At 33.2% G+C, this 17,264-nt stretch overlaps 1 protein-coding gene across 1 annotated transcript; it reads left to right on the plus strand.

Annotated features, from left to right (window-relative positions):
* Window positions 1–4,622: 4,622 nt before the first annotated feature.
* Window positions 4,623–14,410, plus strand: LOC132735252 (probable ATP-dependent RNA helicase DDX46). Its single transcript, XM_060722188.1, has 5 exons — window positions 4,623–4,765; window positions 10,194–10,526; window positions 11,052–11,142; window positions 11,792–12,007; window positions 14,333–14,410. The coding sequence occupies exons 1-5, from the start codon at window positions 4,623–4,625 to the stop codon at window positions 14,408–14,410; spliced, it is 861 nt and encodes a 286-aa protein (XP_060578171.1).
* The last annotated feature ends 2,854 nt before the right edge of the window (window positions 14,411–17,264 follow it).

Genomic DNA, 17,264 nt, shown 5'->3' on the forward strand with positions numbered 1-17,264 from the left:
AGAAAAGAGAAAAATAAAAGGGCTGTTTAATTAGTATTGAACCTCTGAGCATTTACCTAAGAGGGTCAGAGTAGTTTAACTTTTTAATTTCGGGGTTTTTATGAATAAGCATGAAAGCAGTTGAGGTAGTTATCACAAATTTTGCTTTCCTTTCCCCAAGCAAGTTTTTGATAAAATGGCCCTTTACTTTTTTTCTTCCCCTCTGTTTTGAGAAAATTGGCCCAAAATAAAAATAATTTGTTTTTTACAAATTTTACCCCACCCTTGTTGAAGTTAATATATTTCCTGCTTAATGTTTTTAATTGAAAGCTTTTTTATATTTTTTTTCCTTGTATAGAGGAAAAAGGGATTTCAATTTTAAACAAACTCTTTAAACCTTTTTAATTTTTGAAAAATTCTTTAAAAACTTTCATCTTTTTAACAAAACTATATAACAAAATATAAACTGCAAATATCTTCTCAGCATTCAAAAAAAAACAACACAAAACAAACAAACAAAAATACCATATTAACTCCTTTGCCACTAGTAATAAAGTCAGGTAAGCTAGCTGAATCTTCAGGCAAACTCAGCCTATAATTCTATATTACTGTTAATGATTACTTTTATAACTTTTTATACATTTTCATCATTAGTTTCACTGTTTAACATTTTCATGTTTATACTAATTTATAGTCAAAAGTTTTTGATGAAAGTATTTGAATTAACAAATTCAATTTTTACAGAAAGGAAGAAATTTCCAAGTCTTATGCATGTTTTGCCTATTTGCCTACTTCAGATATTTTTTTTTTTTTTTTTAGATACTTATTGTCCAAACAGCATAGGGTCTTTTAAAGAACACACCTTGTTTAATACACGCCTACTAAACGGTGGCTCTTTCACATTTTGGTGATCTGTTTAAATGAGAGCCATCGACACTTCCGTTGAAGATTATAATTACATACATTGTCACCAAATTTCAATCTAAAACCCTTAATTTACTCCTTATTAACTAAACAATTTATATCCTAATAAGGTTTTTTGTTGACCCTCTAAGCAACTCAAGCTTGCACGTGCCAAATCGATGTCGTGGGAATTGGCTCACAATGGCAGATATACACGATGGTATAGTGTTAAAAGGACTGACACCAAAATATAGGGTGTCTTTTACGAAAAAGCTTCTGATGAAAGAAGTATGAAATTTCTCAAATTTGCCGCTAAAGCAATCACGTGACGTAACAAACCAGTGATGGTTCACCTTAAATTGAATGCAAATTAAAACTGGTGTATCGATGAACACAAAGAGCCCATGCAAAAAGTTGTCTTTAATGTTGGACAAAAGAAACCTAAATTTTTGGAAATTTGTGTCAAAGAAATACATTTAAAATGATTTTTTTAATTTTTACATATATTTCGGGTTGAAATTAATTTGGGTTCGAATTACCTTGAGTTCGAAAAGTTGTGACGTTTGTAACGTCCTAAATCGTCTCGACCCGATTGTACTCGACACACTTTATGCCCGGCTCGCCACGGCGAGCCGGTATTAGCGGTAAGGATTTTACTGAGAAAGGCAACCCTAAAAACTCCGAATGGCTATCCCCAAAAATTTAATCGAAGCTTGGCTTCCAGCTTTCTACAAATTTATCTATCAGGGCTAGGATCAAAAATTAAAGCCAAGCAATTTGGAATCTTACAATAAGCGTCAAAAAACGGCCTTCAATTTTCCACGCCATTTTAAAAAATTCAGCAAGTATTGTTTTTGAGCGCAAAGATATAATGATGATTAAAATGGTTTGTCTTTAAATGAATCTTTTCAATAAATCATATTTACACTGACTTCTGATTTAGCGATTTACCTGTTTTCTCTGTAGTAACGTTTTTGTTTGATTAATTAACATAAGTTGTACATCTGTTCTTTGCATTTTTTTATTTTTCCTTTTTTCCGGTCATTTTATCCTTTCCGGTAGATTAGTGTATGTATTTACTGGGGCCGGGATCCGGGAACGCCCGGGATCCGGGATCGTAAAGATATGGAGGAAAAACCTAATGAAACTATATTTGTGTTGATTGTTTGTTCGTAATGAAAGGCCATTAAACGTTATTTTTTTTATTGTATTAATGAACGTTAAATTAATTTAACTTATGAATATAAGATTATTTACGAGAGCTATTTATTAACAATAAATCACAATTACTTATACATTATATGCCTAATTAATTGGAAAAAATCAAAGACTATTTTCTTGAATTTGGATCAAATCTCGGGAATCCCCATATGTTTTAAATATTCGATGCCGGGCCAGCTTTTCTGAAAACTATACCTCAACTTTGAACTGGCCAATCCGTGAGATCTATTTACATTTTAATACGATCCCGGCTTTTCATGAAAACTATATTCTTGAACTGGTCAATTCCCGCGGGATCCTTATATGTTTTAATAGGATCCGGCTTATCTGAAAAACATCTTCTTAAAGACTGGTCAATTTCCGGGATCCCTATATTTTTAATAGGATCCCGGCTTTTCTGGCTGAATTGATTGACAACTTGTGTTTACTTTAGGACTTGTGCCTCTCATTCCAATACTAAATAACATACATGTATTACAACTTAATTTTGTATAAAGAGACATCTTTTATGAAATCTACCTATCTAACATTTTGTGGTCAGGTCAACAGGCCATATAGTAAATGTGCATAGACATAGGTTCTTCATTCTATCTGTTTACATGCACCTTCATATTTACTCATACTCATCTTGGTTAAACTGAGAGAACTTTATATGTCACTTTCAGTCAATGAGTTTAAGATTTTGAAATTTACTGGCCCGAATTCCAGTTTTGAATTTATTCTACTAAATAATTAACAAAAATTTTTCTTAAATTTACACTGGCCCTGAACTTATATACACTTGGCCATCGGGCACGCGGGCCAGTGTTGACTTCACTTTTATTTTGATGTTCGCTTGAAGTCTCTTTCAGCTAACAGAACTGTCATTTTTTACATTTTAAACACACCCCTTGAAAAAAAATTACGAAGCGAGTCGCTACTAGCTTTTTTAAAAGCTAACCTTGTCACTTTTATAGTATTGTTAAAAATAAATATGGCCAAAGAAGGAAGGTAATCTATTCAATTTAATAATTTGATTTGGAATTTGAATTGAAAAATGATTTTTGTTGAACTTTTTATTTCTTTGCATTGCCTACTTTGACACAAGGGAACTCTGTCTTTTTTTATTAAATCTATATATATAAATATATATAATATAAACTTTATATATATAGTGGGAAAGGAAAAAAATGACAGAATCTCCTGTGTAATTTGATACTTTTACTTTCGAAAGTAGAGTAGTATTTGGATATTGGCTACCGGTGAAAACCTTTTTCTAAATAATAATATTTTGGATTTGTCAAACTTACCTTTTTGTGATTTTATAAAATAACTACTGAATGAAGTGAAAATACTTATCTTGATTATAATGTTCACTTACTGATGCCATAGGTTGACAAACTCCAGGGACGTAACTGAGCTATTTTGGTATGTACTCCTTAACTAGGGGGGTTCGGGGGCATGCTCCCCCGAGAATTTTTTTTGAAAGAGGAAGCGATATCCTGGCATTTTGTGACTATCTAGAGGCTATATTGACAACATATTGGTAATGATTTCAAACTCTTTTTGTTAATTTTAAAATAGGTAAAATGAACAAGTACGTTACATATACCATAGAACTTTTTTAATATTTATAATCGATTTTTTTGCAGAAAAAATTGTCATTTTGCGACAATAACTGATGTTATAGCAACAAATCTCCCGTATTCAGTAAATTTTAAATAAAATAAAAAACGCTAGAAACGTCGAAAACTAAAGCAAGCGTTTGTTTTAATTGAATTGATGATATGTCATGTTTGGGTACAGAGCCTTGCTTTCTTTTGGAAAGCCGGGTCCGCTGGACGGAATTGTCAAATTCACGTTAGTCCATCACATACGCCACAGCTAACACGGAGACTCTCGATAAAGATGAGTATATTCACACAATGCCCCAATGCTCTCTGAGGAAAGACTGTCATTCTGCACCTTCATAAGTAGCAACTGTTGTAACAATATATTAATTTAAGAACGATAATGGTGTGAAAATTTTGATTAAGTTCAGTGAGTGTTTTGGACTGTTAAATATATTACATAACATTACAATACATTTTGTATATATAAAAAAAAACGCGTTATATTACACGCAAAGATATTTCAAAATCTCCTTTCAGAAATGTCAGTAAATTAATTAAAAATTGTTGCATATAACACAGATTATGTGGATCATGTGAATACATTAAAGGACTCATTTAAGACCTTTTGTGATAAAGTAAATTCATAAGCAGATATATGCATGTACGACTTTAATAATGATGTAACTTGCGTGATGACTCATCGCAATGTTTTGCAGACCATAGAGAATGATAAATTTAATCTCAACAACTAATTTTAGAATATTACTATTCTTTTAAATACATTGTAAATGCATAAAATTGAGAAGGAATTGTACATTCTTTGTCTTTTTCTTCCCTTTTTGGCACGGCAAAGTAATTCTCTCAATCAATTGATTAATATGCCATTGAGAAATTACACCAATTTGTTACTTGTTTTCTGATTAAAAGATGAGATTAAAAATCAAACATTCAAGGCTACGTTGGCAGAACTCAGCCCCCCTTCACAATCCAGCCACACCAGCAGGGCACCCAGAAGGCACCAAACCAAAGCAGAAGAGGACACAAAAGGGCCGATACGGGAATAGTAAAATGTTTGGTAAAGAATTATTGCGGGCGACCTGCGCGCCGAATAAGAAGCACGTTGCGCAAAAACGGGCCAATAAGCCAATGCTAGGGGGATATCTCGGCCAAGAATAGGTTCTGAACAAGACACCTTAAGCTTTTCATAACTTTCCCCTGTTGAATCTGTACAATATATCGCAATATAGATCATTTAAAAGATACTAATTTATACTGTATATGTTATGAAATATTTATATAATGATTAAGTCGAAAGAGTCAGTAGGCCTGTATGTGCCCCGACCACACTACCCCCTATGTTTTTATCACTTTTTTAGAACTTTTAGCGCATGTGATTTTTTGAATACAGGATTGATTTGTACGCACGGGCGTACAGGAAAACATAGTCAGGTGTCTCTCTTGTAAAAAAGATGGGTTTTATTTCCTTTTGTAACAAGATTAGTTTTTTCTTTGTTATTTTTTCACCATAACTTAAATTGAGATATAATCAAGGAAAATATGGTTTAAAATTATCTGTATGACTTTAATACAAACACAACAGCTTAAATGTTTAGTGTAACAAAAAGTGATCGTATTCACAGCTAAAATGTAGTATCGCAAGATCATTTAGCTTCCTTAGAATATTTCTTAATGCGTATATTGTCAATGTTGTAGACAATAGATATTGTCTTTAACATTTTTGTTCTCAACTCTAGTCCTTCAATTTCCGTTCGAAATATTTAAGTTATTTCATTACGAAGTTAAATGTATGGTGACACAAAGTTGACATGTGTGTATTTTTATTTATCTCGTGACCACGAGTTACTAAGTCGTGGCCACGAGATAGCTATGTCGTGGCCACGAGATACTATGTCTTGGCCACGAGTTACTAAGTCGTGGCCAAGAGATAGCTTAGTCGTGGCCACGAGATACTATGTCGTGTTAATTAGGGAAATTCATATAAATGGTGTAATCTGATTGGTTATTTATCTCGTGGCCACGACTTAGTAACTCATGTCACCTTTGTGCCACCGTACCTCACGCACACAAAAACAGACTCGCCAATTTGTTACATAAAGTCGGCGAAAATAAAAGAATTTGGACATAACGTGTCTTATATATATGGTTATACATTGTTCTCGTTGTATATTTGTCTATGTTTTAAATATGAGTCTACGTATAATAAAGAATATAATTTCACAGTGTCAAAACTATTCTACATCATTTGAAATGAATATAAGTTGAATGGATATTACTAACCTATTCTGATCCAGTTACCCTTCTGGCGTGGGTTCGATCCCCGGGAGATGCTTTGGTAGTTTAATTAGCGCGGAGGAAGGTAGTCTGGTACTGGTGTAAATCTCCAGGAACGATGGTTAGGATACTACCCGCCTATATTACTGAAATACTGTTGAGAAAAGGCGTAAAATGAAACAAACAAACAAACAAACAAACAAAAAACTAACTTATTCGAATAAGGCATCATCCTAAGCATACCTGTCGGATCAATTAGCAGCGACGAATATGTTGATGATCTACGCCCAAATTAATGATTTCATTTAAATTGATTTTTTTTTAAACTTTTTCTTTTTATACGACCGTGCGTATTGGCGTATCGGTAGGTACGCTACTGATAACACACATAATTATTGTGAAATTGAATACTGGAGATGTAACTCTGCATCACATCTGGGAAGTTATCGTATGTCCCAGATCACATAGATAACGATAAATGTTATTTTTTTATTTCTCGTATGTTATGAACACTTTTTTCAACAGCAAGCACATGTTAATTAACCAAGTAGTTATAGAAACAGGAAAGATAATGATGACCTTTTTTTTTAAATAAGGAAAATTTAATGTGACTTGATCACTATTTACCATTATAGTTTTACTATACTTTTTTGTCTACAAAAACTGCCACAAAACATTCTTTTTACTTAAACTACCATATCTGAGGCAGTTAGAATTGTCTTGAACACAGGCCACTGACTTTGGAATTGTTAAAACATCAACAAACAAGAGCACCACTAGGCGGAGCATTATATGCCCAAAAGTGTTTTTTTTTAGTAAGGATGAAGCATTTGTAAGACATGGGAATTAGCTTTTTCATCCTATAAAATTTTACAGATGTAGGTTGATTAATACTTAAGTTATTAAAAATGACCTTAACCTTTGACCTTGTGACCCCAAAATCAATAGGGGTCTTCTACCTTATATGGACAATCATCCTATGAAGTTTGAATAAAGAGGGCCAAATATAACTTATGTAATGCTCCAGAAACTGTTTTCAGTATTAAGGTAATTGTGACCTTGACCTTTGACCTAGTGACCCCAAAATCAATAGGGGCCTTTTGCCCAATGTGGACAATCATCCAATGAAGTTTGAATATTGTGGGCCAAATGGAACTTAAGTTATGCTTCGGAAACTGTTTTCAGTATTAAGGTAATAGTGACCTTGACCTTGGAACATGTGACCCCAAAATCAATAGGGGGCTTCTACCCAATATGGACAATCATCCTATGAAGTTTGAATATTGTGGGCAAAATGGAACTTAAGTTATGCTCCGGAAACTGTTTTCAGTATCAAGGTAATAGTGACCTTTGACCTTGTGACCCCAAAATCAATAGGGGTCTTCTACCTAATATGGACAATCATCCTATGAAGTTTGAACATTGTGGGCCAAATGGAACTTAAGTTATGCTCCGGAAACCAAATTGCTAACGGACAGAAAATTGCTAACGGACGGAAACTGTTTTCAGTTTTAAGGTAATAGTGACCTTGACCTTTGACCTAGTGACCCCAAAATCAATAGGGGTCTTCTACCCAATATGGACAATCATCCTATGAAGTTTGAACATTGTGGGTCAAATGGAACTTAAGTTATGCTACGGAAACTGTTTTCAGTATCAAGGTAATTGTGACCTTGGCCTTTAACCTTGTGACCCAAAAATCAATATGGGTTTTCTGCCCAATATGCACAATCATCCTATGAAGTTTGAACATTGTGGGTCAAATGGAACTTAAGATATGCTCTGGAAACTGTTTTCAGTATCAAGGTAATAGTGACCATGATCTTTGACCCCAAAATCAATAGGGGTCTTCTACCCAATATGGACAATCATCCGATGAAGTTTGAACATTGTGGTCCAAATGGCACTTAAGTTATGCTTCGGAAACCAAATTGCTAATGGACGGAAACTGTTTTCAGTTTTAAGGTAATATTTACCTTGACCTTTGACCTTTTGACCCCAAAATCGATAGGGGTCTTCTACCCAATATGGACAATCATCCTATGAAGTTTGAATATTGTGGGTCAAATGGAACTTAAGTTATGCACCTGAAACTGTTTTCAGTATCAAGGTAATAGTGACTTTGACCTTTTGACCCCAAAATCAATAGGGGTCTTCCACCCAATATGGACAATCATCCTACGAAGTTTGAACATTGTGGGCCAAATAGAACTTAAGTTATGCTCCGGAAACCAAATTGCTAACGGACAGAAAATTGCTAATGGACGGAAACTGTTTTTAGTTTTAAGGTAATAGTGATCTTGACCTTTGACCTAGTGACCCCAAAATCAATAGGGGTCTTCTACCCAATATGGACAATCATCCTATGAAGTTTGAACATTGTGGGTCAAATGGAACTTAAGTTATGCTCCGGAAACTGTTTTCAGTATCAAGGTAATAGTGACCTTGACCTTTAACCTTGTGACCCCAAAATCAATAGGGGTCTTGGGGTCTTCTACCCAATATGGTCAATCATCCTATGGAGTTTAAATATTGTGGGCCAAATGGAACTTAAGTTATGCTCCGGAAACTGTTTTCAGTATTGAGGTAATAGTGACCTTGACTTCTGATCTTTTGACCCCAAAATCAATAGGGGTCTTCTACCCAATATGGACAATCATCCTGTGAAGTTTGAATATTGTGAGCCAAATGGAACTTAAGTTATGCTCCTGAAACCAAATTGCTAACAGACGGACGGACTGTTTTCAGTATCAAGGTAATAGTGACCTTGACCTTTTGACTCCAAAATCAATAGGGGTCTTTCACCCAATATGGACAATCATCCTATGAAGTTTGAACATTGTGGGCCAAATAGAACTTAAGTTATGCTCCGGAAACCAAATTGCTATCTGACGGAAAATTGCTAACGGACGGAAACTGTTTTCAGTTTTAAGGTAATAGTGACCTTGACCTTTGACCTAGTGACCCCAAAATCAATAGGGGTCTTCTACCCAATATGGACAATCATCCTATGAAGTTTGAACATTGTGGGCCAAATAGAATTTAAGTTATGCTCCGGAAACCAAATTGCTAACAGACGGACGGACTGACAGACGGGCGCCAGGGGGTATAACATAATATGTCCTTTCGGGCATATAAAAATAGATCAATCATTTAAAATGTAAAAATAAATGTTTGATGCTGATTTTCAAGCTATTTGTGACTAATAATTGACAGTGTCAACTTAATCTACAATGGTGGGTTAGAAAGTGATGTTTTGTATAGATTTACCTCATTTAGGACCTTAAAGAAGTATCAGTATCAATTTCGATCCATAAGTAATTTTTTCTTTGTGTCTCAAAATCTTTGAACCAGACTTTGTCTTTTGGTGGGTTGAAATAATAATGCAACCCGGTCCAGGATTTCACTAATGGTCTAGAAATTTTATGATTTTTCAGCCCTTAAATTTACTGGCATAGGGTGTGAAATTTGAATCATTAGATTTAAACTAAAACATCCCAGCTTTGGATGAATTGTATTATTGTTTAAATAAATATATGTCATACTGGTAGGTGTGTTTCATATTTGGATTCTTTTTATCTTTAAAAGAATTGAAATTTTAATTCATCAAAATGTTCTATATTATTCATTTTCACAAAGATTTTAGGATGAGGATCTAAATTTGTATTTCTAAATTCCACTGTTGGCATAGATTTAACTTGAAATGGTTTAAGCTGAAGAACTTTTAGAAAAATGTCATAATTATTTTACAAGGGAGGCACTTTTGAAAATTATTAATGTTTAATATTCTAGTTAAGTTCTTTTGTAAAAACAAACAAACATGTTTATTGCCAAAATTCTATATCGAGTAACATTTACAGTACATACTACAATGTAGTAGGAACATTTAAGTTTGGCATAAGAGATGAGTGACCCATTCCTCACAACATTAGCATTATTCTTCCTTGATGCAATCAAACTTACATATAAAAGGGTTTAAAGAATGACAATGACTGTTGGAAACTTATAATAGTCTGGTTTAATGTTCTTAAATAGGCCTTTACTGAGGTACATAAATGAATTAGATTACACTGAATCTGTGATACATTGCTTTTATGCCCTAATGCTGCCCATTTGAAAACCAGATGAATGTTTTTTTAAGCTGTTAAGGCTGCTTTGAGTGTTAATTGAAAGAATATCTGCAATATAACTTTTCTAATCATGCAGATCCTATAGGAGACGATCTAGATCTAAATCAAGAGATAGGAAGCGAAAAAGATCCAGGTCAAAGGAAAGGAGAAGGTCAAGGTCAAAAGTAAGAAGATCAAAGTCACGAGAGAGAAAACGTTCAAGATCTCGTGAAAGGAAAAGGTCAAGATCTAGAGAAAGAAAAAGGTCAAGGTCCAGAGACCGTAAAAGATCTAGGTCAAGAGACAGAAGAAGAAAGGATGAGAAGAGAAGATCAAGGTCAAGAGACAGAAGAAGAAAGGATGAGAAGAGAAGGTCAAGAGACAGAAGAAGAAAGGATGAGAAGAGAAGGTCAAGGTCAAGAGACAGAAGGTGAGTTATTTTTCCTATTTTTAGGTGATACACAATCTATATAAAGGCATTAGCTGTGCAATTACTGACACTGTTTTAAAAGTCATCTTGAACTTTGTTATTAAATTTTATTATTTTCTTTTCACAAATTCAAAAAGCAGTTTACCATCGTGTTTGCTTTAAGTTAAACTTTTCTATTAGTTATATAGAAAATCAAAAACAAAACCATCAAACTTAAAATAAATATCTTTTTCCTGATTAAAACATATAAATAGGACTAAAGGTTTATTAGTAGTTGTTGGTTTTACATCTTACTGCTAGAATGTGTTCTGACCTGTACAGAAAAAAAAACACTTGATATGCAGATTTTTCTTTTAAAAAAAGTTTTCATACTGCTCAGAGTTTGCAGTCGGTGGTTATGAATAACTTAAAATAAGGTTTCATGCATGATTCTGTTTTCCCCTGATAATTTCTCAAGATTATGTATTTGATTAATAAAAGATGTAATTTTCTTTAAAATATAATTTAAATTTATGAATATTTCAGGAAAAGGAGTTCTAAAGATAGATCAAAGAGTAAATCACCATCAAGGTATGGTGAAGGAGCTATTAGAGTCAAAGATGAACCTCTTGATAAGGTTAGTATCTATCTTACTTATAACTTTATCTAACTTTTATAAAAAGAATGTTTCATAAACAAGAAACTTCTGTTATAAAACGTTACATAATATAATTATTCACCTTGTATAAATTTTACATTTTACATTCATTTGCTGTTATTTTCATTATGTAGAACTTGTAAGAGTAAAGGAGCACAACACGGGTCCAAAGGCCTAAAACTATAAATATATTTCTTATATAGGTCACCTGGGGCACTTAAAACTTAAAAACATGCAAAAGATATTAAAGAAATATACTCAGAACTTATTTGAGAATCAACTTTTTGTGTTGTTATATAATAACCCCATTTGAGTCATTTGGTACTTTGACAATATAAGAAATCAATCTGGAAGAACAGAGTGAGTGAATGGTCTTAAATTTTGCAAATGGCTTATTATAATTGGTATTGAGATAAAGTCTGATATTTTGTACATGTACTTATAATGTTCATGTATTTAGGTTAATAAACATAACAAAGTTACTGTTGACAAAAGACATTATGCCAGATATGTGTATTATTTTGTCTTCTTCGTTTTTGGGGGAAGTAATGGCCATGTTATTTTTCCATATACTCAACTGCTAGCAATGAAACATTCGTGTTAACTAATGGTCTTGACTTTTTATCAGGAAGAGGAACAGAAAAGACTTGAAATGGAAATGCAAAAGCGACGGGAAAGAATAGAAAAATGGCGAGCAGAGAAAAACAAGACAAAGGAGCTTTTGCCAATCAATATAGCTCCACCATCCAAGAAATGGAGTCTTGAAGATGAGGAGGAAAATGAGGACGATGAGACAAAAACTGACGATGATAATGAAGTTGATCCACTGGATGCTTATATGCAGGTAAGTTGGACATCTCATACAATTTAAACTGTTGTTAAATTTTACAGAAACACTTACCATGTTAAAAATTTGGCAATGAATTTGCCGGGAGTTGAATTTGGAACAGTAACGCAGTATAACGTTGGTGATAAAATAATGCAAAAGCAGTAAAATGCATTTAACAAAAAATTGTAAAATATCACTTGGATCTTGAATCTTTCTTTAATTTTTAGTACATTTTTGTCCCCCGCCCTTTCGAAGAAAAAAGGGGGATATAGAAATAGGCTCCGTCCATCCGTCTGTCCGTCCGCACTCACAGGAGGGTAATTATGTGGCTAGAGGGACAATAGGTAACTGTTCTTTCTCTTTGATGTCATTCATTCCGTAATGCTTTTATGTGGCTATTTTCTTTTGTGTGGCTAAAAAGAACAATAAAGAAAACAATAGAGTAGCCATATAATTACTGTCCTGTGAGAACGTCCGTCCGTCACACTTTTGTGTCCGGTCCATAACTTTGTCATTTATGAAAGGAATTTGAAATAACTTGGCACAAATGTTTATTATAATAAGATGATGTGTAATGCGCAACAACCAAACCCCTACCTCCAGGGTCAAGGTCGCACTTGCTCATTCAAAGTCAACATTGTCTATTTGAGGGTATATGTCGTGTCCGGTCCATAACTTTCTTATCTATGAAGGGATTTTGTAAATACTTGCCATAATTGTTCACAATAATCAGACGATGTGTCATGCGCAAAAACCAGTCACCTACCTTCAAGGTCAAGGTCACAATTGGAGGTCAAATATTAACATAGTCTGTAACAGTGTATATTTCGTGTCCGGTCCATAACTTTGTCATTTATCAAAGGAATTTGAAATAACTTGACACAAATGTTTGTTATAATAAGACAATGTGTCATGCGCAACAACAAGACCCCTACCTTCAGGGTCAAGGTCGCACTTGCTCATTCAAGGTCAACATTGTCTATTGGATATACGTCGTGTCCGGTCCATAATTTCTTATCTATGAAGGGATTTTGTAAATATTTGCCATAATTGTTCACAATAATCAGAAAATGTGTCATGCGTAAAAACCGGACACAAATGTTTGTTATAATAAGACGATGTGTCATGCGCAACAACCAGACCCCTACCTGCAGGGTCAAGGTCGCACTTGCTCATTCAAGGTCAACAGTATATGTTGTGTCCGGTCCATAACTTTCTTATCTATGAAGGAATTTTGTTAATACTTGCCATAATTGTTCACAATAATCAGAAAATGTGTCATGCGTAAAAACCGGTCACCTACCTCGAAGGTCAAGGTCACACTTGGAGGTCAAATACTTACATAGTCTGTTACAGGGTATATTTTGTGTCCGGTCCATAACTTTTTCATAGATCAAAGGATTTTGAAAATACTTCGCACAAATAGTCACTATAATAAGAGGATGTGTCATGCGCAACACCTGCATCCCTACCTCCAAGGTCAAGGTCACACTTAGAGGTAAAAAATTAACATAGTCTGTTATAGGGTATATTTTGTGTCGGATCTAGAACTTCTTCATAGTTCAAGGGATTTTGAAATAACTTGGCACAAATAGTCACAATAATAAGACGATATATCAAGTACAACACCAGCACCCCTACCTCCAAGGTCAAGGTCACACTTAGAGGTCAAAGGTTAACAGAGTCTGTTATTTGGTACATTTTGTGTCCCGTCCATTACTTCTTCATAGGTTAAGGGATTTTGAAAATACTTGGCACAAATGGTCACAATGATTAGATGATATGTCATGCGTAACATCTGTGTCCCTACCTCCAAGGTCAAATTCACACTTAGAGGTCAAAGATTTACATAGTCTGTTATAGGGTACATTTTGTGTCCAATCTATAACTTCTTCATAGTTCAAGGGATTTTGAAAATACTTGGCACAAATAGTCTCAATTAATAAGACGATATGTCATGCACAACACCTGCTCCCCTACCTCCAAGGTCACACTTAGAGGTCAAAGCTTAACATGATAGATTTTTAAATTCCGTGTTTCATTTTATTTTTTTAACAAATTTATTGTTGCATTTGCAGATCTAGCATTGATCATAATTTTGGACTGAATGTCCTGAGATCCATACCTCAATCTTTTGAAATAGCACAATTTTATGCTTCATATAAAACTTCCCGAGGCTGGGGGTGTTGGTAACTCTGTTACAAATTCTTGTTCTCAATATTGTTTTTCTTGAAATATTTTGGTTCATCTGGAGGCGTGCAGCTGTAAATGAAAAATAAAAGTCATTTTTACACTAATTTCATGATGTAATAAACTGAAGTTTTCTTCATGTTTTTCAAGTCAAAGAGAATAGCTGAGCAGATGGCAGAAAAGATCAATGCTAAGTTAGGCTACACGCCACAGATAGAAGACAAGTAGAGATTTTGATGCTAAAGCATCAAGTCGCCGGATAGAAATATGAATTTTTTATCATAAACATAAGAAAATATCAGTTTAATGGTTCGAAATTAAAGAAAAAGAGGAACAATAAATTGAGTAATGTTTATTCATAATAAAACATCATATTTGAAGCAAACTTGCTTAACAATAATATTGTCAAGAAACTGTTATCTTTATTAAATAAGCAAGTATTGTATGGCAATATTGACCTTATGAGACTTATTTATTTTCGGGACGTCTTTCGTTAGTTTCCGTAACTTATTATGATTAATATTAAAGAATTTACTGTAAGTATAATTATATATCAATTAATATTGCTCGATGGCCTAGTGGTAAGTATGACGAGGTTGTTACCTAGTAGGTGTAAGTTCGAATCTTGGACAAATCCTGTTTGTAGTTTTCATAAATTGATTTTTATTATATCTTTTAACTATATGAAACATGTGTTGATAAATCGTGTGTTTCATTTCTAGCACTTTTTTTATTTCATAATTTTGATGAATTTTTATTGCCATGTGTACGACTTTCAAAACATTGTGATTTGCAGTCATAACACATAATGGTTAAGTTTTACAAAATACAAAAAAAAATCATAAAAGAAACATAAAAAATCCCTTTATCGAACCTATATACAGTCTTCAATTTGAAACTAACTGAAAATCTAACATCTTGTCATCGAGGCTTGTAAGGCAAGTGATTTGCTGGTAATTCTACTTGTAATTCTACTTTATACCCATATGGTTTTCTTCAGAATCCGATAATTACCAACACATAATTACGATCAGAGTGACTATGAAAATATATATGCTTAATTATTGCATAAAACAATGCAATTCTACTGAAAAAAGTAGTGTCTGCATAAAAAACTTTTCTTATGCGCTATCTAAAAATATAATTTAGTTGAAATCAATATTCCCGTCGTTACATACGATATAGTTAACATTTAATAGCCTTTCAGTGCTATACACTATCAACACAAAGATAGATTATTAGTTTTCTCTATGTATCCAATACGATTCCGGCCCCCTACCGTCATACCGTTTGACGGAAATCGACGGAATGTAACGATCAATGATTACTAATTATTCATACAAAATTACTTTGATTTGCACTTTATTAGCTGCCAACCATTCACAAGTTACATGTATGCCTGTCTTATCAGCCATTTGTTACTATTAATAGATTTTATAACAATAACATACAACCGGTAGTCACGTGATTCTTACGAAAGAACAGGGAGAAACTGTTTATAATAAATAAAATAATAGAATAGAATAGGTCTCGTAAGATATAAACAACCAGATAATTTACAAGTGTCATTTCAAATATCATGTATGATTTACAGAAACGCTTGACACTTTGAAAAAAGTAAAAGTATCGAATCCCTTAATTCAATGACTTATCCATAGGGATACATTATTAATTCATTTTATAAAAATTGTAATGTTGCTTTTTAAGATGTTAATATTAGAATTTTTCCTTTCATTGAGCAACGTTAATGTTACATAATAATGTTTGAATTTTTAGATGACTGAAAAACAATTGTGGTCTTTAATTGTTCAGTAATTAATGTGCTTTTATTTTCAGATTTATAGGCCTGCTCCTACCATAGATGAAATATTTAACTGTCACAAATATAGTCGCCGGTTTCTACCGGCGACTAATGATAAGGAATTAGAACAAGATACGTTCAAACGATACGAAGAGGAATTAGAAATAAACGATTTCCCTCAAACTGCTAGATGGAAGGTCACATCAAAGGTAACCATTTTACATGATAATGTAAAAAGACACATCATGCCTTCAAAACTTACATTATAATGTTTAAAGACACATCATGCCTCAATAACTTACATTATAATGTTTAAAGACACATCATTCCTCTGAATTTACATGATAATGTTTAAAGACACATCATGCCTTCAAAACTTACATTATAATGTTTAAAGACACATCATGCCTCAATAACTTACATTATAATGTTTAAAGACACATCATTCCTCTGAATTTACATGATAATGTTTAAAGACACATCATTCCTCTGAATTTACATTATAATGTTTAAAGACACATCATGCCTCTGAAACTTACATTATAATGTTTAAAGACACATCATGCCTCCTAAACTTACATGATAACGTTAAAAAAACACATCATGCCTCTGAAACTTACATGATAATGGTTAAAGACACATCATGCCTCTGAAACTTACATTATAATGTTGAAAGACACATCATGCCTGCAAAACTTACATGATAATGGTTAAAGACACATCATGCCTCTGAATTTACATTATAATGTTTAAAGACACATCATGCCTCTGAAACTTACATTATAATGTTTATTAAAGACACATCATGCCTCCTAAACTTACATGATAATGTTAAAAAAACACATCATGCCTCTGAAACTTACATGATAATGTTTAAAGACACATCATGCCTCTGAAACTTACATTATAATGTTAAAAGACACATCATGCCTCAGAAACAAATAATTTTTTACGTCTTTAGAAAGCAGATGAAAAAATGATTCAGGCAAATAGCCAGTGAGTATTTTTTTGAAAACTTTAAAGTATACCTAGAAATAAAAATGTTTTTGAGAAATAAAGATAAAAACATTTCTGAGTCATAATGGGCATTTAAGATTAATGAAAATTCTCAACAAAAAAAAAATATTTTTTCATTTTTTATAGAGCTATTTCGGAAATTTAGCAGTAAAATATAATACATTATTCAGGGCTTACCATTATAAAATTTCTTTCATCCAAATATACGTTAAGGTCTATGGAATGTTAATATTTATTGAATCTATGCTACATGCCTGACATGTT

The sequence above is a fragment of the Ruditapes philippinarum genome, unplaced genomic scaffold (genome assembly GCF_026571515.1).
Source record: "Ruditapes philippinarum isolate M1 unplaced genomic scaffold, ASM2657151v2 ctg2262_1_1_1_1, whole genome shotgun sequence".
In the NCBI taxonomy this organism is placed as follows: domain Eukaryota; kingdom Metazoa; phylum Mollusca; class Bivalvia; order Venerida; family Veneridae; genus Ruditapes; species Ruditapes philippinarum.

Coding starts and splice junctions, on each gene's coding strand:
- LOC132735252 (XM_060722188.1), top strand. CDS start 4,623: ATGAGATTAAAAATCAAACATTCAAGGCTACGTTGGCAGAACTCAGCC. Junction 10,527..11,051: donor TCAAGGTCAAGAGACAGAAG/GTGAGTTATTTT, acceptor TGAATATTTCAG/GAAAAGGAGTTCTAAAGATA. Junction 12,008..14,332: donor CACTGGATGCTTATATGCAG/GTAAGTTGGACA, acceptor ATGTTTTTCAAG/TCAAAGAGAATAGCTGAGCA.